Consider the following 23,981-nt stretch of genomic DNA (forward strand, 5'->3'; position numbering starts at 1 on the left):
GTTGAAAACTACCCATTCCAGAATTGCTGATGGAAATTTTAAGAACGCTTCTGCAGCGGCGAAGGATGCTGAAACTGCAAAATCCACAGCAGGGCAACGCATTCTATTAAAATACACCAAAAAAGGAGGCGGGCGCGCAAAAAAAATTGCAAGCTTCCAACGTCCTCCTCCCCACCCATCTTTCTCCGCCTACTTCCTTCAACCCCGCCCCTCTCGGAATCACCACCATTCGCGCCGCCTTCTCCGCGCAAGCTGCAGCTCCGCCGGCGTCTCGTCTCGTTTTGACCCTTCCCGCGCCCCGTCGCTTTCCAACTGAAACGGAAATGGCGTCGAGCGGAGCCGCGGCATTCAAACTCCCGGAAGCAAGCTCTCGGGCGGGACCGGGTTCGAAGAGGAGCGGTAAAGCGGCTCCCCTCCGCGTCCCTCCCGGAGAGGTGGAAGGAAGGGAGGGGCGGCGGCGCCGTTGTTGCAGCAGCAGCAGCAGCAGCAGCAGCAGCCTTGACGCTGCCCTGTCCTCCCGACGCTCGCCGGGTCTCTCCACAGTTTCGCGACCACCCGAGGCTGAAAGAAAGCGGGTAAACGGAGCGGAGTGGGGGGAAGAGAGCTCGGCTCGGGATGGGCGAAGGAAGGGGTGGCTTAGGGTCAGGGAGAGAAACGCGGGTCCCCAGAATATTGGGTTGGCGTCGCTGCCTTGCACCTGCTCTGCTTTTCCATAAGGCGCTCCAGGGGAGAGGGCGTTATGCTTTTGTTATTGCAGCAGGGACAAAACAGAAATACTGTACATGCATGCATGCAGTGCCGGATTTACGTATAAACTAAACAAGCTATAGCGTAGGGTCTATTCCCTTGGCCCCAAAAAATTATAAAGGAAAAACATGTGTTACTAAAGGAACTTCTGTTATTGCCAAATGCCATTGTGTTTGCATTATTAAATTTGTTATGGATAAAAAAATCATTTTACGTTAGAGCTTAAGCATTATGTCACTATTAATATGCTACTTCTCAGTTGTATTTCACTATTAATATACTTATATTAATGTACTATTAATATACTATATTAATATACTATTAATATACTTATATTTCAGTTCAACAATTACTTTGTTAAAATACGTACTGTAATTTGTTATGCGCAAATGGCTTTAGATACCTATTAGGTCCAGAAATTACCATATAGCATATATTCAACCCAAAAAACAGCAACAATTTGTTGTTGACAAAGGACAGCTGGACATATAAAGGGCCACATTACCTTCAGGAGCTTAGGGGCTCATCAAACCTAAATCTGGCCCTGTATACATCCACGGACCAAACACCTCTTCAGCACACTGATGGTCCAGGAGGTGTGTGATCTGCCTTATCCAGCTTTTTGCCTGCCCACATAGAGAAACCTCCTCCCAATCCATCTCTATTTCGACTTGTCCGCTAGGCGTTTTCTAGCCACCTCAAGTTTCCAACCAAATACAATAAACGACCCTACTGTGCTGTGTGGGAGATCTGCTAAATCCGGGGTGGATGGGTGTGATTTCTCTCCTGGAGATGAAATGGCTGTAATCTTTCCTCTACGGGACAAACAATAGTTGAGGGGCCAGTTTTCATTGGAGAAGTGGCACCACAGTGAGGGTTTAACATGATGGCTCTGAAGAAATTTGCAGCCTCTTGCACCTGCACTATATTTCCGGTTGTTGTTTTTTTTAAAAAATAACAAAGCGAAGCGTTAAGAAAATATGCCTGCAAGTAATGAAGGGAAGGGGGAAATAGACTACCGTATTTTTCGCTTGATAACACGCACCTGACCATAACACGCACATAGTTTTTAGAGGAGGAAAACAAGAAAAAAAAATTCTGAATGAAACAGTGGATGTATCATTTTTGTGCTTCATGCTGTGGCCACAGACATGTGATTTGACAGTGAGTTTGGGGTAGCCCAATGCAAAAATCCTGAGAATCCATGTGGATCTGTGCTTTGTAACCACGTTTTTGCACCATTGCAGCCCCAGGCAACAGTGGGTGCGTGATTTTTTTGGTGCAGGCTGTAGCCATGGACATGCTATGTGATCTGATGGTGAATTTGGGGTGACCCAATGCAAAGATCCTGAGGATCCATGTGGATCCGTGCTTTGTAACCACGTTTTAAGTGGGGAGGGAAGGAAAAACATAGAAGGGACAAGGAGCACCGAGAGGGGTGTGCAGAGAAGCAGCTGGCTAAGAATGCAGGAGAGGGGTTTTACCGGAGGGAGGAAAGGAAGGCAAAAGTTCCCCCACCCACCCAAGCCAGCCAGCTCTCTCTCTCTCCCCCATGTTGCCTGCGAGTCCCTAGACGCAGCAGCAGCAGCACCGGAGCACAGCACGGAGAGGAATTAGAAGGAAGGACGCTCTGCTTTCCCCTCTGCTTGCCTGGAGGGGAGGGGTTTTCTCTGCTCTTTGTTCCGTTTGAGCAAACACAGTAACGAAGCAGAAGAGGGTGGGCAGTAAGACCCTGAGGCAGAATGCAGGAAAGCAACAGCTTTCTCTCGGGAGGCTCCAATGCACGTGTGGCTGCCTGCAATCACCACACCGAGAATGAAGATAAACTGGTAAAATAAGGGGGCTGGGTTAAAGCTAAAGGGAAAACCTCAAAGATCCCTCAAGAACAAGGCAGGGGTTCAGGGCTCCCAAAGCCGAGCTGCAGCCTTAGAAGGGGAAAATGGGGCTTTCGGAGGTGGTTTTTACTGCCCCGCTGCTTCCAATTTTTTTAAAGGCAAATTGCAGGAGAAGATGCAGCAGTCAGTCACTCTTTCACTCCCTCCAAGCACCCACGCTAGCGAACAAACACACAGGCAACCACACACTCACAAAGCACACACACTAGCAAACACACAGTCGCGCTGCACACACAATCAAGCGATCAGAGTGGCCAAACCTCCTAGCAAGCACTTCCCTGGCTTCTGCTGACGGCAACGAAGACGACCCTCGAAGAAAATGTGTGATGCACTTGGGCCAGTCGGCTCCAGGGACCACACATTCGATCAATAACACGCATAGACATTTCCCCTTACTTTTTAGGAGAAAAAATCTGCGTGTTATAGAGGGAAAAATACGGTATATTGTGCTTGAGCTTCAGATGGGAGAGGGATCTGATGCTGGGAGTAGCAAGCTGCATAAAATATCTGATGCCTGATTTTAGTACCTGTCGTACTTTGTAAGGTTGTAATGCACCCTGGAGCTTCTGGTAGGCAAGACATTCTAATGATAATAAATCATAATAATAAGGCAAATGCTTTGAGGTATTACAGAAAGCAGCAAATTGTTATTTAAGTGAATTACTACTGTGTTGTTATTGCCAGGGATGAAGGGGAAGTACTTGTGGGATTTTGTGCCCCAGGTATCAGAATAACTTGACTAACTTGCATACTACCGTATTTTTCGCCCTATAAGACGCACCTTTTCCCCTCCAAAAATGATGGGGAAATGTGTGTGCGTCCTATGGGGCGAATGCAGGCTTTCGCTGAAGCCTGGAGAGCGAGAGGCATCGGTACGCACCGACCCCTCTCGCTCTCCAGGCATTGGTGCGCACCGACCCCTCTCGCTCTCCAGGCTTCAGGAAGCTATTCGCAAGCCTTGCGAGCCTGGGGGAGTTCCCGCGGGCTCGCAAGGCTTGTGGGCAGCAACCTGCAGCCCGGAGCACAGGGCGCCCTCCGGAGGACGCTCCGTGCTTCGGGAAGGTGTCCGCAAGCCTCGCACGCCCGTGGGAGGTCCCGCCAGGCGCTCGAGGCTTGGGGCGGCAGCCTGCATCCCGAAGCACAGGGCGATCTCCGGAGGACGCCCCGTGCTTTGGGAAGGTGTCCGCAAGCCTCCCGCGCCCGGCAGGAGGTCCCGCCGGGCTCGCAAGGCTTGCAGGCAGCAGCCTGTTCTGGGGGCTGGGGTCGGGGGAAGCTTGGGCTTCCCCAGCCCCAGCCCCGCGCCTGGGGGGGGGGAAATAATTTTTTTTTTAGTTCCCCCCCACCAAAAAAAACTAGGTGCGTCCTATGGGGCGGTGTGTCCTATGGGGCGAAAAATACGGTATACAGCTTGATAGGGGGATTTTGCTGGTGGCAAAATGTATTGTGCCAGCCATTCTCTCAGAAGTCTACTGGAAGTTTCATATAATAATAATTTTACAGTATATAATAAAATGTATTAGTCCTTATGACCTTTCAGTACTTCCTATTTCCTTTGTGCCATATTTTCCAAGCATCACATGATGTGGCAGACACAGCTGCATTTTTTATATATTCCGTTGTGATGTTTTGTTGCAGACTAACTAAGTATTATAACTGTAACAGGGATCATAAATATTTCAGTTTGGTTTTTTTGCAGTTATGTTGTTGTTTCTAACTATCAACCCACAAATTCTACACATTTTTAATTTTGCTGCTCTTAACTTTGGAAGGAACACTGCCAATTTCAGTGGAAATATTATGTTCTTTGAATGGGGATTTTTGTTCTATTCAAAATGTTTGTGAGTCAAACTTACTGCTATAATCCTGTTTTATGCATGTTTGGGACCAAGTGTGGTATTCAATTAAACATTTGTGCAAAAGGATTAGTTGTCACACAGTGGTACTTCCTCCCCCCCCCCCCCCGCCAACCTTTCCTCCCTTGTGCACCCTTCATTGCCTCAAAATCTGCTTTAGAGGATTAGGGGAACTCCAGAATAGATTTAGGGAGGGGAGAAGGAGAGAATGTTCCTTTGCCCAGTGCGAAATCCTAGCATTGAAGGAAAGTTTTCCATAGTGCTACACTGACTACAGCTCTATGGCTCCAAATTTTTTAAATAATTTCTATAGAGGAAGTCCCAGTGAATTTGGTTAGACTTCTGAGTAAGCTTGGTTAAGATCAGGCTGAAAGACGAGTTATTCAGCTTATTTAATGAGACTTGAATTGAGGCTTTATTACAAGCCACTTGGGACACTGCAAGGAAACATACATAATGCAAGGACAGAAGAGGCTGTTCCTTCAATGGTACCTGGTTATTTATATATTTTTAGAAAATCTGAAGGACATCAAAGGACATCAAAGAGATGAATATCGGCAAGTGGGGATTGAAGTCTGGTGATTCCAAATCTGAATCTGAGTTGCAGGTATATAAGAAAGAGAATGCAGCCCTTAAAAAATCTTTGGAAGACCTCACTAAGGGCAAAAGAAAAATGACACCAGAAGAAAAGAACAGATTCCTGGAGGTGATATAAACATTTCTGCATGCAAAACTTCCTGTCTTGTGCTGTTAACTGTAAAGGAATCATTGAAGATTTAACAAATGGAGTGATTTTGTATTGCATATTACTTAAAATCTGAATGTTAATTTTGAACCTTTAAACTGTCTTCTTTCTCAAAGTCATAACTTGGGAGATAACAGTTAATTTGCCACAAAACACCAATTATACCATCATAGTTGCTAACAGTACCGGTATGATTGCTTGCCCTGTACAATTAAGAATATTTTATTTCAAAATTGGCTTGTTAACTATGATAATATGCTTGCTTATATTTCATGTAGAGAATACTTGCCCTTGAAACAGAAAATGCAAAATGTAATAATATCCTTGGAGAGAAAAATCAAGAAATTCAGCTCCTGAAAGACAAGCTGAAGATCAAAAGTAAAAATGGTGATGTTACTTCTCTGCTTAGTCAACTAGAAGAGAAAACACAGGAAGTGGCAAAGAGAGAACAGCTACTTCATTCCCTCTCAGAAGAGGTGGATCGGTTGAAAAACCAGTTATCTGCAGTTACTACAGATTGTTCAGACCTTGAAAATAGAGCCAATAATGTGCAGATTTCCCAGGTAAGTTATTATGGCTGTTGCTATATATTTATTACCCCACCACTTTCCATGACAGGACAAATGACAGCTTACAGATAAAAATGAGAAGTGTTTAAAGCATAGAAAACAATTTAAAAATAATTAAACATTGATAGAATTAAAGCTATATGTTGTTGTTGTTTAGTCGTGTCCAACTCTTCGTGACCCCATGGACCAGAGCATGCCAGGCACTCCTGTCTTCCTCCTGCAGTTTGGTCAAACTCATGCTGGTAGCTTCGAGAACACTGTCCAACCATCTCATCCTCTGACGTCCCCTTCTCCTTGTGCCCTCCATCTTTCCCAACATCAGGGTCTTTTCCAGGTAGTCTTCTCTTCTCATGAGGTGGCCAAAGTATTGGAGCCTCAGCTTCACGATCTGTCCTTCCAGTGAGCACTCGGGGCTCCTTAAGAATGGATACGTTTGATCTTCTTGCAGTCCATGGGACTGTCAAGAGTCTCCTCCATAATTCAAAAGCATCAATTCTGCGGCTATCAGCCTTCTTTATGGTCCAGCTCTCACTTCCATACATCACTACTGAAAGCCATACCATTTACAATTAAAACAGCATTAGCTTAATGTTCTTGATGGTAAGGGCAGTTTGACAATGGAACCAACTGCCTACAGTGGTGGTGAGTTGTTGTTGTTGTTGTTGTTGTTGTTGTTGTTTTTGCATCAGGCCTTCAAATAGAGGCTGGGCAGCCATCTATTAGGGATGCTCTAACTCTGGAATTCCTGCACTGAACAGGGGGTTGGGTTAGGTGGCTTATGGGGCCATAGTCGCGGTCGACCGTATGGACATCCCTGTTCTAACTGATGCATAGCATCAGCTTAGACCAAATTCTTTTAACATAAGAAGCGTAAAAAGAGCCTGCTGGATCAGGCCAATGGCCCATCTAAGTCCTGCATCCTGTTCTCGCAGTGGCCTGTGGGAAACACGCAAGCACTCTGCCTACCTGCTATTCTCAGCAACTGACATTCGGAGACATACTGCCTCCGACAGTGAAGGTAGAACACAGCCATTGTGGTGAACGGCCTTTGATAGGCTCATCGTCCATCAAATTATCCAATCTTCTTGTAAAGCCATTGCTGTCTCCTGCTGGAGCAAGTTCCACAATTTGACAGCTTTGCTAGCCCGTTAATTATCCCATTGCTAACACCGACAGACTTTTAGCATTGTTAACATCAGCAGATAACTTTAGTAATCTCTAGTTTGGTAAATGGAATGTTGGTGAGTCTGATTCCTTGCAAAAGGCTTTTGATTCGACGTAGAATATTGTGGAAAACAATTATGGCAATACCATGAAGAGAAGGTAGGTGGCAATAGAATATCAGCTACATTGTGTGAAACAGCATATACAGTGGTACCTCGATTTACGAACTTAATCTGTTCCTGAAGTCCGTTCTTAAACCACACTTTCCCTAATGAGGCCTCCCGCCGGCGGTGCCCTTCCACCGTTCGGATTCCGTTCGTAGACTGAGGTAAAGTTCGTAAACTGGAACACTACTTCCGGTTTTGCGGAGTTCGTAAACCGAATAGTTTGTAAACAGGACTGTTCATAAACCGAGGTACCACTGTATAAGTTACAGGCTGGCTGTGTGTGTTTTCAATTGGTGATCAAACATTTACAGGAAAAGAAGTTAGTCCTGATATTTTAGGGCCGGCAACAAGTTAGCGCCTTGTTTAATTTTTAGTATGCCATTTGGGAATCCTAGTATTTAAACCCCTTGGCCGCAGTCCAGTACAGAATTGAATGTACTTAAGCCGATTGATTTCAATAGCTTAAGCATACTTATGTTTATATGGGATTGTGGCTAGGATGTGCAACTGTTGAAAATGCATTTTGAACGCAGGTTACGTTCAAGTCGGATCAGCCTTGTGCTAGAAGGGAATTAATTTCTGCTAATGGGCAATATACTTACTCCTGTAGGACTGAGTTGAATAAACCGAAAAGGCTTCCAAAGGGTGTGTGTGTGTAGATATATAGATATATATTCCCCTAGTATTGCAAAAGCCCTCTGAATCCCCATTTGGGTTTGGAAGGCGCAGATTGGCAAATAACTCAGTGTGTAACTTAATAGTGTCTGCTGAAAATAGTTCCCAATACCTAAAATATGAAATCTTTTGAAATCCATTTTAGCACCTGTTACGTAAAAGTTGCAACTAGTTCAAAATGCAGCCGAGTATGAACACAGGCCACACCAACTTTGAAGGAGTTGCACTTGTTGGTATGCTTCTGGGTCCAACTCAAGGCGCTAGTAACACATCCATTCCTAAACTGTTTGGAGCCAAAATATATGACAGAATGCCTCTTCCCTCATGGTTGTCCCATCCTGGGTGAAGCAGAGGGATGGGTGTAGGGGTTTTTATGTCATCTTTCCCCACCTCTGGAACAATCTATCCCAGAGGTGCATCTAGCACTGCATTAATACCCTTGTTCTAGTTGCTGAAGGTGCGCCATGCTGCAAAAGCATTTGTAGAACTAGTTTTCTATGAAGAATATATTAACCTATCCTGTATTGCTGCCATGGTGCTTGCTTCAAGTGTATTGGCTGAATCATGTTGCATTTTAATTGGTTTTTATGTAATGTTGATGTGTAATATTTTATATTCTATGGGGATGTAGTTGGTCAGAGTAATCAAAGCAATATCATTGGAGCTTAATCAAAGGAATCTGAGAGTTTGGGGGCATATCCCATAGTGAATTTAATGAAGTTTTTCTATTGCAGGTAGTTCCTTTTCAACCCACAATACAGAAGAAAATAATTCTTCAGAAGATATTTGATGTAGTGCGCATAAGAAGTCAATTGGCTTTTTAAAACGATGCTTTCCCTATTACATAGAACAAGTTGGTCTTAGAAGAATGCATGCCGTGATGTGGTTGTATATATTCTTGTCTAAAAATAAGAGACATGTACACCCAGCTTAGCAAAATTAAACTGTTGAACTGGTTTGTGTTTTGCAGGAAACTGCTATAAACTGCACTGGAACACCAGCAAATGAAGTTGAAATCCAACTGAAAGATGTAAGATTCTTTTTAAAATGGCACTATGTGTGTGTATATATACTACTGAAGAGAAATACCTAATAGTTCAGGCCAATCCCTTGCATGTTTACTTGGAAGCAAGTTCTACGTCCTCGAAACGGGGCTTGCTCCCAAATAGATGTGTATGGTAGAGGTCAGTGACAGAACATCTGCTTTGCAGGCAGAATGTTGCAGATTCAAACCCTGGCATCTCCAGGTGGGGCTGGGAGGGACCCACGTTTGAAGCTCTGCTAGCCATTGTAGACAATAATGAGCTAGATGGACCCATGTTATCCCTGTGAATAAGGCAGCTTCCTATGTAAACTTAAGAGTGCAAGAAGTGGAACCACCATGCTAGATTAGACCAAGGTCTATTGTCTAGTCCAGATTTACATTCACAAGCATCTGGCTGCGTTTGGGAGACTGCTCAGAACTTGAAAGCAACAGCTCCAGCCCATTATTCACCCGCAACTTCACATAAGAATTAGTTCCCAGACAGGTGAAGCAGATATGAAATGGTACTTTACGGGCTGCTTTGCACTAAAATGCAAGTAACCTTTCAGACGTTAGCAATGTTCTAGCTGGCATTGTAAGTGACACTTCTAATTATACTTGTGCCGCAGAAATGTGAATTGGCAATGTTTAGAGTGCTGTGTTTGGGCCATGTTCAGATCTCTACTTGGTCTCCTCACTTGGGGTGGGGGCAGGATTCAGTGAGCTATACCTGCTTCCATGAGTCTCCTTTACTTGACCATAAATGAGAATTATACAGCCCAGCATTTCTTCAAAAAATGTTGCACAAACTAGTAACTGTGACTGGCTTGTGGGATTGTCTCAGCACCGCACCACAGATGGCGCCCTATGGATAGGTTGTGCCAAGTTTATGTTCAGGTGTTTTACGATTCCTTCAAAGAAGGGCAAATTTCCCCAAACAAGCTTTATGTGATGAATGTGTTGTGGAAAGAAGAATTGTTGGTTTATTTTTGTACTTATTATGCATTTTTAGTTTTTAATATTGTAACTTCCCTATGATCTACAGATGACTCCTTGTATTTAGTCACCAGGGCGTTTACATGCAGACCAAATTTTTCTGATCTCTTGGGCATCTGCCATTGCTCACTTGCTCAGATGGAGCCACTGCCCTACCTGTGTCATGGCTTCATTCCTTGCTACACACCTGCATCTAAGTATGCTTAATACTGTGCATCTTTTAGAATTTTTATTTTTTAAAGCAAAAGGGACAGTGACAGGCAAACAAGCTCCGCATTTCCCTCCATGGGTGTGAAATAATACAAAATAATGTTTCAAGACTGACATTTACCTTTTGACTGTGTATAAGCCTCTGCTACTACACTCTCAGTAAACTAGCAATTAGAGTGGTTAATTGTATAGAAATGCATATCTCGAAGCTTGAACTGTTGTATAGAGTTGTAGGCGAGCCTCAGGACTGAATGCCTATGATTTTGGGCAGTGTCCAATGAAGTAGTTCTGTTATCACAAGGATTTATGGCTGCACGACAGAACTTTCCCTCCCTACACACCCTAACTAAATTTGCTCTGGAGGATTGGGGGAACACCCAGAGCAGTCTAGGAAGTGCGCAGAAGAGAGGCAGGGAAAGTCACATTGTTTAGGTGGAAGTCCTTGTGCTAACAGACTACTTCGTTGGATGCTGCCCTTTATGTTGCTGTAGCTAACTTCTGCATATGTCAAATACACACACACACACACACACACACGAAAATAGTACTGTGAGCCTTGGAAGAAAGTATATAATGCCCCCTAACTGCAGCCACTGGGATGCATACAAACTACTCCAGAAATTAAAAACCATTTTGAAGACTGTTCAATATGACTTGGGAGGTGGTGGTTCAAGAAAAAGTCAAATTTCACTGCGCTAGCACAAGCCTGTTTTGCGGGCCCAAGTAGTTCTTTGGATCCTGGCCAAAGTTAACGTAGAAAGGAGATTTACCAGGTAGCACAGGTACAGACTGTTTGGGCTGCACGGAGCCATAAATTTTTATAGGTATTGGAATAGGAAACGCAACCTCCTACCACACTTTTGTAACTGCTTTGCCTATACATAGCCAACTTCAAAGCTTGTTTGGGGTGCCTATTTTTCTTTAACATTCAAAATATGAAATTATATTATAAAATAATAATTTGCTGATCTTATTAAAACAGTATAATTAACTCTTGGAATCGTATGTTGAAGCAAATATCTTGAGGCTTCATAATGTGAATAAGTGTGGTTTCAGTAGCATTGTCATCGTTAGAAGTGAATCTTAAGAATAATACTTTCTTAAAAGTGCTTTGGAAAATCTCTCAGGTAGCTTCTGTTTCCCGGAGTATTTCACAATCTGTATTGTTTGCAAGAGATAACCAATGACATCAGCAGATGGTATGCCTATACTCGCCCTATCTTTACAAGGTTTTCCTGATCTTAAATAAAAGCTGATCTGGTTGTTTGATTAAAAGTAAATTCATTTATGTGTATTTAGCTTCTGACATTGCGAATCACTTTGAGGAAAACATGTGATGGCAGCACCTCTTAATTCCCAAAGGGTGTTTCTCAGATTTAGGGGAGTGCTCCTTGGTGGTACTGGGCATGTTTTATCAGGTTGATAAAACGGGTAAACACCTCTTGCATAAATAATAGCAAAAACAGGCATGTGTGAGTGATTGACGGAAATTCCAAGGTGCACTTTGCAGCTAAAGTTGAATTTTATTTATTGAAATTTGTGTTCACATGATCTTTAACAGTTAAATATTTCAAAACTGGCAGAAAGCATAAAGTTGAAAAACACAGTCTTCTTTAGGCTGAGGCGCCTGTGCCAAGTAGGATGCTTTTCGTGTACTGATAATACATATGACTTACAGAAAAATAACTTATCAATACTTTCCTTGAAGCAACTCTTAACCAACTTACTTATTATCTTCCCTCTCAAGGCTCTGGAGAAAAACCAGCAGTGGCTAATATATGACCAACAGCGAGAGGCCTATGTTCAGAGCCTTGTGGCAAGGCTCTTTGAACTGGAACAGCAGCTGGAAACTGTTAACCAACACCAACCAAATGAAACCAGGGCAGAAGGTATTAGCTGGCTTTTCTTCAGGCTCAACAGATTGCACAACAAAGTAGTTTATATGGAGAAAGATATCCCAGATCAGTTTTCTGTTTTTAGTTATGAACACTTACAAGCATAAAACTAAATTAAATTATCGCTCTTTTTGGATACTTATACACGTGCTGTAAACATAAAAAATAAAAACGGTGTACAAATATATACTGATCGTTGCTTAGCTGCGAATCATGGGTGTTGGGATAAATAAATATTGAGTTGTCTTGGCATTGCTCAAGTCACCAGCATGTGACATTCGTTTTTGTAGCAGATATATGAAGTTGTTTTGTAGGTGGGGATTTTAAAGCATGGATAATTAGAAAAATATACGACTCTTATGGAGTGTGTGCATCTCTTAAGAACTAGCTACCTCCATAGAACAGAAACTTGTGGAGAAACTTCTTGATAACAGGTCATTGTCGCCTTACAGTTTGCTTGCCTGTGCTGATTTCATATCCATCAAATACATAGTGTCTGGTTTCTTCCTGGAAACCGATCAGTTTTCTCTTGTTACTATAAAACACGCTCATTAAGCATCTGGTGGTTTTTAGCCGATTTAGCTGTTGATGATCTATAACCTGGCTGTAGCGCTGTGAGGAAATCTGTCCCATGATTAGCTCTGTGGTGGTTCTGTGAGTCCTCAGTCATCAAAGGGATGGACTTCATGGAATCATCAGGAAGTGATGGGGCTAACCTTGTCCTCTGATAAAAGTCGTGTGCCTTGGTTCTATTCAAAACCTTTGCCAAGTTGCTTGAGGACTAGAGTCGGGGGCCCTTCATGGTGCCATTGCTGCCTAGTCCCAGCAGCTTGGCTGTGTAGAGTCTGCTGAATGTAGAAGGAGCCCTTCTTTCCCCTCTCGAGGAATTGCAAGATTGCCACATAGTGGCGTGGATTGGATCTGCCCCCTATCCTGGTATAGAATATGTTCTTCTTTAACAACGTATTAGTGTCTTAAATTTCCCTCTGAGTAACTGAATAAGGAAATAAAGCTTACTGCGAGGGGCAAGGCAGAGTCTAGAATAAGGCTGTTCATTTTTGTTTACAAATACATTCTGCGGGTGTGAGTTTGCTAAGGATCTTCGTTGAAGCATCCCCTCCCCTTCTCTTCCATGTTCTGTTGTGGGTTCCTGCCAGAAGATAAGCAAAGATATTACGAGCAGTTGTTGCTAGCTGCCAGAAATGATCTAGAGACAGAAAGGCGTTCCGTAGCCCAGCTGCATTCTGACCTCATTGAATTCAAAAGGAAGTATGACGAAGCCAAGCAGGAGGTGATGAATTTAAATAGTCTACTAAAGTCGCACAAGCAGGCTGACATTCAGACTCTTCAGGACGAAAACAACCTCAAAGGGCAGATGCTGCAGAGGCTTACTCAAGAAAATGAAGTGACCAGAGACCAGCTTGAGGAAGAAAGGAAACGAACTCAAGCACTCTCATCCCAGGTTGGTATATAGGGGAGTTGCTGACTTCACTTTCACAATGTACACATTTATGGAGTTGGGGTGGAAGATGACCTCCAACATGATCCCTACCCCTTTCCCCCTCCCTAATTCAATGGGCTGTGAATTATATCAGATGCACATATAAATGTGGTAAGTGCCAATGCTGATTAGCCACACTGCATTGCTTACAAAGGAGTGTGCATTTCAAGGGCCCTTACCACTGAAATCAACCAAGTGTGGACAGGCAGCATCTTTGCTTAGATACCTGTCCTATATTGGCAAGCAATATGTTCTTCCATTCATTGGTCTCCTTGGGTGTGAGTTGAGCAAAGAAACATGGGGGGGGGGGAGGCAGCAGGAAAAGGAGGGAACCACTGTTCTCTACCCTGTCCCTTTTTCTTAGGTGAGATGCATAACCAAGTAGAAGCAAAATATTCTTAATTTAATTTATTACCCTCCCTTCACTCTGAAGTCCCAGGGTGGGTTACAACACTTTAAAGTGCAACAATAAAAGCAATATAAAACACAATTCCAATAATAGGGTTGTTCCTAAAAATACTTGTTCAGCATGCTTAAAAACTTTAAAAAGCAAGGAACCTGGAGTAGCAGCTCTACCATCTTACCAGTAAGGATGTATAAAACCAATGAAAACCCATGGATTTACATAGGTTGATTATTTGAAACCACCTTATAGAATTGTCTTGTTAATATAGTCTTTTACACATGGTATAGGTTGAGATGCTTCAGAGATCTTTGCTAAAACAGCAGGAAGAACACACAAGGATAACAGCTTTGGAACAGCAGGTACCAGGTTACACACTATTATTTTAATTACACTTTTCAGTCAGAACTAAAACCCATAGGCATAATATTCATGTTAATATTTTAGGCAGTTTTATTACAATACAAGCAAGGAAGCTGTTCTTCCTGCTATCGAGATATATTGTGCATTTTTCATGATAACGATTTGTCTTGTTACTTACTGCTGATAGGAAAGTTTTGAACTAAGTGAGAATTTAAAATCCATTCATCATTTAATTGGCATCCCTCTGTAGAATCTCTACTCTTTTAATTCTACGGTTATGGTAGTGAGGCTTTTTGAAATATTAAAGGACTTAACAACATGTGTGTACATGCAGTAAGGTAAAGGGGACTCCTGACCATTAGGTCCAGTCATGACCAACTCTGGGGTTGCGACGCTCATCTTGCTTTATTGGCCGAGGGAGGGGGCGTACAGCTTCCGGGTCATGTGGCCAGCAGGACTAAGCTGCTTCTGGCGAACCAGAGCAGCGCACGGAAACGCCGTTTACATTCCCGCCGGACGTGCTTTTGAACTGCTAGGTTGGCAGGAGCTGGGACAGAGCAACGGGAGCTCACCCCGTCGCAGGGATTCAAACCGCCGACCTTCTGATCGGCAAGTCCTAGGCTCTGTGGTTTAACCCACAGCGCCACCCATGTCCCCGTACATGCAGTAGCAGAACATTAAAAATACATTGCACGAACCCTTCAAAATAGGCTTTAATTTATTTATTTGCTTTAGATCCAACCTTTTGTTTTCCTAAGGAGCTCATGTAATTATAGCATGAAATCCGCCGTGTGTAACAGACTCTCTGATTTTTCACCCAACGTTTCTTTCCAGATCCAGGCATGCACATCCGACTTTGAGAATGAGAAGCTCGACCGTCAGAACTTGCAGCATCAGTTGAGCAAAGTCCTTAAGGAGCTGCGCAAGGCAAGGGACCAAATAACTCGCCTTGAGCCCTCAGTGAGTAGTACTGTGTTTCTAGAGTCATTGGGTGCTAAGAAGATTGGCTAGACCTATAAAGGAATATTACTAATTTGTAAAGGGAAATATTTAGATGCACCAATTCATTTTTTTCCAGAAGCTTCCAGAGTGTGGAGGATGTACAGAAGTCTTGCACAACTTCCAGGCTGCCTTTGAAGACAAGCTGACAATACAGAACAAATGTCCTTCACCCAAACGTTCAAATCTTCTTGATGAAAGTTTCCTGGAGTGCCCCAAATGTAAAGCACAATATCCTACAAGCCAGCATAGGGAGCTGTTAGCCCATATTGACTTCTGTGCAGATTAAATACAAGGACAAACTTGTAGGTATGTCTTGTCGCTCCCATGTATTTTTAACAGAAAATAATGGCTTGTTAAAAAAAAAAAAAGCAGCAAGATTCTAAAGGACCACAGTTCCTATTCCCATGATATGCACTTCTATTCTCATTATTATTGTTTTACAAAGGGTTAGTCCTTAACAGTATCTACGAAAACAGGAAACAGTTTTGTTTTAGAGTGGTAATGTAAATTCTAAACTACTGATTGTGCCGTATTTGCACAGCCGGAGCCAGTAGAAATGGTTTGATTTTATTTTCCATGACCAAATACCCCCATGCAAATAGTCAACAAAATTACTGCCTAACATTCGTGTTTCGATCTTAAAGATATACGTAGTTTGTTTTACTGGATTAATATTTTCTGCTTTATATATTGTCTGTTTCCAGAAATGCATTTTCAGAACCTTGGGGCAGAAAGGAAAATGTTTCTAATATATGAGTCTCTGTGAGGATGTAGCCCACCTGAGGGAATGTGTGGCGACAATTGCGTGTAGCAGAAAATTTATATAGTGCCTCTTCTACCTTCCATCAAACATTTTGTGTTTGTGTGCAGAAAAAAAAGAGTGAACCCAAAATTCAGAGCATCAGGGTGCCTCTTAAGACTGTTGCAGCCATTTTGTTTGCTTGAAATACACTCCTGTTTGCACTCTGCTATCCCACAGCTAAAAGCTGGGGATATAATTTATCAGGGAACCTGTATGAGGAAATGGTTTTTAAATGAATAAAACAGAATTGGCTATGCCACCAACGCTCTCTGTGTCTTTTTTTTAATAGCTGGTGAACGTTAAGGCAAATCAAACAGCTAGGCAAATTGTATCTATGTATGCAGTGGTGTGTTTCTCAGAGTTCATGAAATCATCCTCTCCTATCCCCTAAAATATACGAGATCACCTTCATTTGCCTTCAGTTCCTCATCCCTGTTTTGCCACTTCCTTAACTCTTCTCATTATGCCACCTCCCCAGCCTAAGTTAACTTGACTGTAAACAGTCACTGCTCGTTTTCAGAAATCCCATTGGGGTGTAATGCCTTATATTTTGGAAATTCCCATGCCTTGTGTTTGTAAAATCGCTACCCAATTTGGCATGCAAACTGTTTGCAATGAATCACCTCGCAGGTATCGCACACCAATCTGGAAACAGATATTGTTGGTTGTATGGCACTAGGTGAACAGATGCCAAACTAGAGACCATGCTACAAGAAAAACGTCCTATCTTGCAATCTCACCAAACAAAACTGGCTAGTAAAATTCTGAAGTTTCTTTCCTTAAGTTTGGATTTGGCCAGGCTCATGTTAAGACGTGCTTTGATCTTGACTGGTTTGTGGTAGAGCAAGCATGAGCTCCAGCCACCAGGGCCACCACACTTAGCACTGCACTCGACTCCTCAGGCCACTCTGCAGAACCCTTTTAACAACAAAGCATTGAACAGAATGCTGCCTTCAAATAGCAAAGGCTTTTCAGACTGGTTGTGTTGTACGGGTTTTAGCTTTTTTAAAAATTAGTCATTATTTTTAAAATAAGGGTTTTTTTTTACAATGTTCTTATTTCATTTAGCCTCTTATATCCCTGAAACATATGATTGCCTTAAATCAGGAGTGGACAAACATTTCAGGATCAAGTGCCACGTTTTCGGGTGGGGGGTTATGTTTGCGGGAGGACCACATATCCCAAGTGGCAGACAAGACCAATCAAAAAGCGAGACACTCCATCTCTCTCTCTCTCTCTCTCTCTCTCTCTCTCTCTCTCACACACACACACCCATCCATCCAAAACATTGCAAACCTGCCTGCCTTCACCAGAATCAAGCAGTGATTCCTACACAAAACTGTCAAGTTGAACCATAAGAAGAACTGCTGCAGATAAAAATATATCTTGAAAAACAACAATGTCTGGAATGGCCACTCTGACAGGGCTTTGTGCATGGGCAGAATGTGCCCAGAAATGCCTGTCTCCTAGATGGACATTTTTTGTTGCTGCTTTAGGGCAGCAGCAAAATACAGTAGCTTCTTTGATGTAGAACAAAGGATGTGGGAGGGCTGTATGCAGCCTGTAGATTGCCCATTTTCTCTTATGAGCCCCATTGGGTCAGAAGGACTCATTTCAGAGAAACTAAGCCCACAGGATACAGAGGAAAAGAAAGTGTACTGTATGCTACTCCATTAACAGTAAATGGTACTCTCACAAAAAATTATTAATATGTATATTCTGTGTTATACGTGGTGTTGGCCTACTTGGAACACCATATTCATTGGAAAAGCATTGTTAGTAGGCTTATTTATCAGCCAGTTGGGAGACACGGTAATGTAGTATTGTTAAAGGACTGTTCTTCTGGGTTAGTGCCAAAATGTGCTTCTTCTCTGGAGAAAGATAGTACACTCAAGACTTCTGAGTGGAGCTGGGTTCTGCAAAAAAGAAAGAAAAGTGTGTAGTATTGATTCTCCCCCAACAGAAATTCACTTTCTTGATGTAGGACAGCTTTTGCCAACCTGAGGCCTTCCCGAGGTTTTGGATTATTCCCATTAGCTTCAGCTAACATGTCAATGCTGGCTGGAGCTGATGGAAATAATAGCCCAAAACAGATGAAGGATTGGCTAAGGCAGTGGTACAGTTTTGTGTGTTTCTATTGCTCATGATTAGGAAATTTATTCTGTAAACCAGCTGACTTTGACACTTCTCCCCTCAATGTTGCCTTCCGGAACGTTAAGGTATTAGGGGTTGTCAGTGACAAATGTGCTTTGTACTGTTCTGAAAAGAGGGCAGGCCCAAGATTGGCATAGTATTTACCCAGGTAGCTTTCCATGGTAAAAATCTACCAAGCTTGAGGAAAAGCTAATTTTTACCTGACTGGAACAAACTGACCCAGTTGGCGCACGTTATCTTCTGTCTAGCTTTCGTTACGCAGAATGCAGTGGATTATGCAACTAAGTTTTGGTTTCAAATTCTCATGATAAACTCAATCTGTTCAAATATAGATTTATGATTCCCAAAAGTAAACGATAAGTAATACTAATATAACTTAATATCCTTGAATTGCCCACACACCCTACTCAAAGAAACTATACTGACACTAAATAATTCAGCTTTTTATTAAAGCCTTGGAGTTCTACTACTGTATTGAAGTATTAAGCAAGCATAAAGAGATGCAAGGTACCATCCCAGGTCCAAATTCTCAAGTCACTTTATAGAACATTTCATTAGTTTAGCTTTGCAGAGGTGTAATGCTGTGGCCAAAACGGTTTTGTAGCATTTCCAATGCTAACAAATGTAGCAATAAGTGTGTAGGCTTGTGTTGATCAGGGAGTCCCATTAGTAAGCATGTATGTAAACCTTTATGACAAGGATTTGGAGGCAGGGCAGGAATATGTTATACCTGTTGCCATTGGATACCTTTTCATTACCAGGCCTTATGCTCACTCATTGCCCGGAGGAGACTTATTACCTGGGTCAATTTAAATCTAGCTTCAGACCTGATTTTAGCAGGGAAGCTGTCTGCTGCCTTATGTAAACTATTAGTAGCATTAAATGAATTTATCTACTGCCTTTCATTTCAAGAAGAAATACCAAGGTGGTTCAAAAACGTGAAACGACCAACCACAAAATAACAGGTATAAAACTCAATAGAAATAATGCGACCCATAATTAAAATCTGTAGTAAAACAATTTCACCCAAACTCTCAAAACATTCATAGTTCAAATGTATAATATACACGCCCAACAACATAACAGTTAAAACAGCAATCGAGCAGGAAGTTCAAGCCAGTATATCAGGGGAATACTTGTCAAAACGTGTGTTGTCAAGAGCTGACAAAATTCCTTGTATTCTGATAGTCATCAAACCGATGTTAGGATGATGGGGACTGAGAACATGTTGTTTCTCTTGTACCTCTCAGTGGCTTTATATACAACTGGGTTGTCAATTCTAGAAGGTGATGCTGGGGCATTGTCACTCACCCCGTAGCATTTACAACCTCTGCATGAAACTGTTTATAGTGAGGCTGTCTTGAGAATTCAGAGCTGAGAATCATCAAAAATGTCAAATCAATAATGAACTGGATAAGAGTCAGTAAACTGATGTTCAAAGCTGACAAGATGGAGGTACCATTGCTGAGCAGGCAGGCAGGACTGTTCAGGGAGGTGGTTTCCAACATGTACAACCCTCCCCTCCCCAAAGGATTTGTCTTCTGGAGAGACACACAGATCTAGTGTTGTCCCTGGAAGCTCAAGTGATATGGAGCACCTTTTGCCAGCTGAAGCCATTCATAGATAGGAAGAGCTTGGCCATTAGGTGTCTATGGTTTGGCAATCTCCAGATTAAACCACTGCAACACGTTGAATACAGGGCTGCCCTTGAAGGTGGCAAAGACTGCTCAGAAATGGCAGTTAGTTCAGAATACAGCTGCCGCAGCTAACAAAAAGGAAGTGTTGGGAACATTTTTGTCGTGCTTAAACAGCTCAGCTGGCTTCTTGGTCCATTTCCAAGATCAGTCCCAAGTGCTGGTGCTTACCTTCAAGAGCCCTTATGCTGCTTCAGACTTGAAAAGCGGAAGGGGCATCTATTGCCATATCAACCTGCTGACGAACCTGGGCCATCTTTGGAATCCCTCCAGGTTTCTCTGCTATCTGAGAAGAGCTGGTTGGTAATTTGAGAGGCTCCATCAGATGCCACAACACCACTGCCCCCAGGCTTGCCTGTCACCTGTTTTGATGCATTTCCAGTGCAGCCTTTTATCTGCTTTTGATTATTTTAATACTGGTTCCGCCTGCTTTCTTATTCTTGCATGTTCTATTTTATCTGCAGACTGCGTCGTTGCCCTGGAAATACTTCCACTGAAACGTGGCATATAAATCTATAAAACTAAAGCAAACAAAAAAGACCTAAGTACCCATTGACTGAGCTGGGAGAATCACGCGAGAGGCAACATTCCCTAAAACAAAATACATTTGTCTTAAAGCTAAAGTCACACAGATAGTAATTATTGATACAGCTTGCCTGAAGAACTTAGTCTTAGTGTGGTTTTAAAGGCAACTCATGGAACAGGGAAGAGGTAAGAATTTGATGTATAAAGGCTCCCACCCATCAGCTGGTTTGGTGCTACCCATCACTGACCTCAGCTTAAGTCAGGTTGAACGTGTTTGTTGTTCTTTTCCCTTCAACCAACCAAACAGCACTAGGATTGTCTTTGCCCAGGTGTGTTAACCTGCCGTCATCAAAAGTTATTTTTAGGCCTCTAAGATGCAAACTGTGGGCAACATCCATGTCCATCTTGCCTGCACAACAGAAGTCCACTGATGCACATCATCCATCTTCCATAAAGCCTTCCCTGCTCATTTGAAACATGCTTTGTTTATAAATGGAAATGCAGATAATGTTGCTTCAGACCCCAAATAACATAGGATGCTCCTCTGTTTCAGATAGTTAATAGTATGATGCAATCTTCCACACCAGGCCCTCTCTAGAACTTTAATGAGAAATGCAGCACTTTAACCTGTGGGAAAGATTCAACTGAGAAACTTTAGGAGGGGGAAGAATTATTCCGCCCCCCTCTCCTAGGCCAGTGACCTACCTATTCCTGCACAACTATTTTCAAACTCAGCCAGCCTACCCTCGTCACCATGTCAACTGCTCGCCATCTGCTTCTTCATATTCAGTATATCTCTGCCATCTGTTTGCCTTAAGACGGTGAAAAAGAACTGAGCTGGCCTGCTCTTATTTGCTGCATGCAAATAAAGGACTGAATGCCTTCATGCATGGAATGCAATAAACAATTTCTTTTTCACAGCCCTTGAAGGCCAGCTGAAAAGGACTCTGCCTTCTTTATGGGTAGAGTTTAATATGTCACGCCAAACACCACAAATATTTAAAGATGCTATGTGTCACCCCTCACATGTAAAGGAGTATGAAAGCACCAAGAACACAACGTCTTCAAAGCCTACACAGACTTAACGCCTCTAGGCAAACATACATTTCCCAAAGACCGAGACTGCAATCTATACACGCTTACCTGGGAATAATTCTCATTGAGCCCAACAAGATGTACTTCCCTGTAAAAGTATGTGAATAACACTGCTATATGCAAGCCTTTCACTCATTTCCACACACTTTAAAACAGTTTGTCTCACATGCTTCTGTAAAAGGAAAAAGAAATACCGCTTACCATAAATCCAGGTTTTCAAGACAAGCTGTAGAATGGAATGGATCGGAGCAGTTTTACAATCTAAGCGCTTCAGCATTGTTATGGTATATTATACGGTAATTCAAACATGGGGAACAAGAGAAACTATATTCACATGGGGGGGCATTATTAATCATTTATCAAAAGGGTTTTTAAAAACAAAACAAAACACCCTAACAAGATGCCCTGATTTGACTGAGCAGCAACAGATAAAATAAAATAAAATGTGATGTTCATTCTGAAAGCTCTGTAAAGCAGGTTGGCAAAAGAGTTCTGTGTAACTCCTAAGCTTTCTATTATTGAAGGATTTGTGCCTTAGTGGTAGGGCACATGCTTTCAATTAATGAGGGCCCAAACTGAATCCAGTTAAAGAATCTCAGCAGATAACTTGGCAAGCTGCTGTCAATCAGATAGACACTACTGGTCTAGGAAGCTCCTTTATGCTGAATTGGTCCATGTAGCTCAGTACTGTCAACACTTTGCTGGCAACAGCTCTCCAGGACTCTAGACTGGGCATATTCTCAGCCCTACCTGGAAAGGCAAATGACCTTCTGCATGCAAAGCAGTTGCTCTACTACTGAGCTACAACCGGCTGCCGATAGACCTTCTGCAACCTGATGCCATCCAGATATTTTGGACTACAATTCCCATCAGCCCCAGCCAACACAGCTGGAGAATGCCAGTTTGGGGGAGGGTGGTCTAGATGGCCCAATGGATGGACTCTACAAGACAGCTTCAGACGTTCCAACGTTAGTGCTGTAAGGATATTGCCTTACTTCCTCTGTGTTTCTTGAAACTCAACTGCTAATCTCAACTGCCTTTTGAATGAACTCTTGCTATGACTAAAAATCAACACCACAAATACAATGATGTAAAAGCACTTTGTAAACATTGAACAGCATAATACACCTGTTAAGGTGGCAGTGCTATGTCAACTCATTATAAGAGAGATACACAGAATGAGAGCTTGATCACCCAGGGTTGGGTTCCATAAAAATGCACTTCCAGGCCCCAAATGCCTAAACAGAGCAACTGTGGGTTGTTGTAGCTTTTCTTAGATGGGCTGGCATCCGTCTGCCTCAGGAGACAATGGAACGGAGCACTTTCAGGAGTGAAGTCAAATTGATGGAGAGTTACAGTGCCTGCTGTGGCTGTAGAGACCGATGATGGTAAACAGTCTGATAACTGTCACTGGTTTTTTGTGTTGATTGGGTTTCACGCAAATCACGCACCCAGCAAAGAACAGTTTGCAGCCTGACCACAAAGCCCGTGTCAATATGGGGTGGTGGAACCCATTGTATTCTTGAGCTTGTGAGATCATCAATAAAAGAGGTTCAATGCAGTTAAGGAACAGGGTATGGGTGAAGCAGGGATCAATCTAGCCTGACTGCTGTGGACTGGATAACTGCATTGCTGAATTGCACCACCTTGACAGTTAAATGATGGTGTGGAAATTTTATAAGAGGGAGATTTGGGGTCAACTGAGGGCAAGATACGCAACTTCAAAGTGTGCATCAGGTCACTCGTGTGTGAGCTACTAGCCTGGATTGAAGTGTCCTGCCAAGTAATCACATGAGCACTCTGCAACAAAGCATGAACTTCCATTCAGTCCATTACCACAAGCAACGTAAAATAAACTGTGTAGAGGCAATTGGTGATAGTAATGCAATATTCATAATAATTTGCCATGTAAATATAAGAAGGGCCCTGTTGAATCAGACTAAAGGCGCATATAGTTGGGCATTTGTTCCCACAGTGGCCAGCTAGATGACTATAGGAAGCCCACAAACGAAACATGAGTCCATTTGCACGCCTCATACTCTTAAGATATATTTGCACTTCAGCCTGAATAGAGAAAGTCACTAACATTTTTTGGGGGGTGGGGTGGGGTGGGAATGTTTTCAAATGTTCTCAAATGTCTTAGAATGTTCTAAGGCCCAAACCAAGTTACAAGAAAAGAGATCCTGACTAAATATCAGGAAGAACTTTCTGTTAGGAGTAATAGCTGTTCAGCAGTGGAATAGGCTCCCAGAAGACATGGCGAACCTTCCTTCCTTGGAGGTTGCTGAGCAGAGGTCAGATGGCCTGCATTGGGGGATTGGAATAGATGACCATCAGGATCCCTTCCAAATCTATAATTCTATGATTTTATGATTTCTTCTTCTACTACTACATTTTATTAAGCAGACAAATAAAATCTAGCTTGCTGAAAATTTCAAATTAATAAGCATCTTCCTTACAGACTACAGGAGACCTGATAAAATCAATGGCCATTTTAAGCAA

At 42.6% G+C, this 23,981-nt stretch overlaps 1 protein-coding gene across 5 annotated transcripts; it reads left to right on the forward strand.

Moving 5' to 3' along the window:
* Positions 1-344: 344 nt before the first annotated feature.
* CEP55 (centrosomal protein 55) lies at positions 345-16,270 on the forward strand. Of its 5 annotated transcripts, XM_081006312.1 has the most exons (10): positions 347-575; positions 5,010-5,201; positions 5,519-5,803; positions 8,786-8,845; positions 11,793-11,934; positions 13,098-13,402; positions 14,135-14,206; positions 15,042-15,167; positions 15,286-15,515; positions 15,914-16,270. In XM_081006312.1, exons 2-9 carry the CDS (start codon positions 5,043-5,045, stop codon positions 15,493-15,495), a joined length of 1,359 nt encoding a protein of 452 aa, XP_080862438.1. In that variant the 5' UTR covers positions 347-575; positions 5,010-5,042; the 3' UTR covers positions 15,496-15,515; positions 15,914-16,270. The 5 variants fall into 5 exon arrangements, with proteins under 5 accessions (XP_080862440.1, XP_080862439.1, XP_080862441.1 ...); XM_081006314.1 differs by having other exon boundaries at positions 345-575; positions 15,289-16,270; XM_081006313.1 differs by having other exon boundaries at positions 346-575; positions 13,101-13,402; positions 15,286-16,270.
* The last annotated feature ends 7,711 nt before the right edge of the window (positions 16,271-23,981 follow it).

The sequence above is a fragment of the Podarcis pityusensis genome (assembly GCF_964106645.2).
Source record: "Podarcis pityusensis genome assembly, chromosome: 5".
NCBI lineage: Eukaryota > Metazoa > Chordata > Lepidosauria > Squamata > Lacertidae > Podarcis > Podarcis pityusensis.

Excerpts from the sequence above, each read along its gene's own strand:
- CEP55 (XM_081006311.1), top strand. The coding sequence starts at position 5,043 with ATGAATATCGGCAAGTGGGGATTGAAGTCTGGTGATTCCAAATCTGAA. Across the intron at positions 5,804-8,785 it reads ATAATGTGCAGATTTCCCAG|GAAACTGCTATAAACTGCAC; the intron begins GTAAGTTATTAT and ends TGTGTTTTGCAG. Across the intron at positions 11,935-13,097 it reads AAATGAAACCAGGGCAGAAG|AAGATAAGCAAAGATATTAC; the intron begins GTATTAGCTGGC and ends GGTTCCTGCCAG.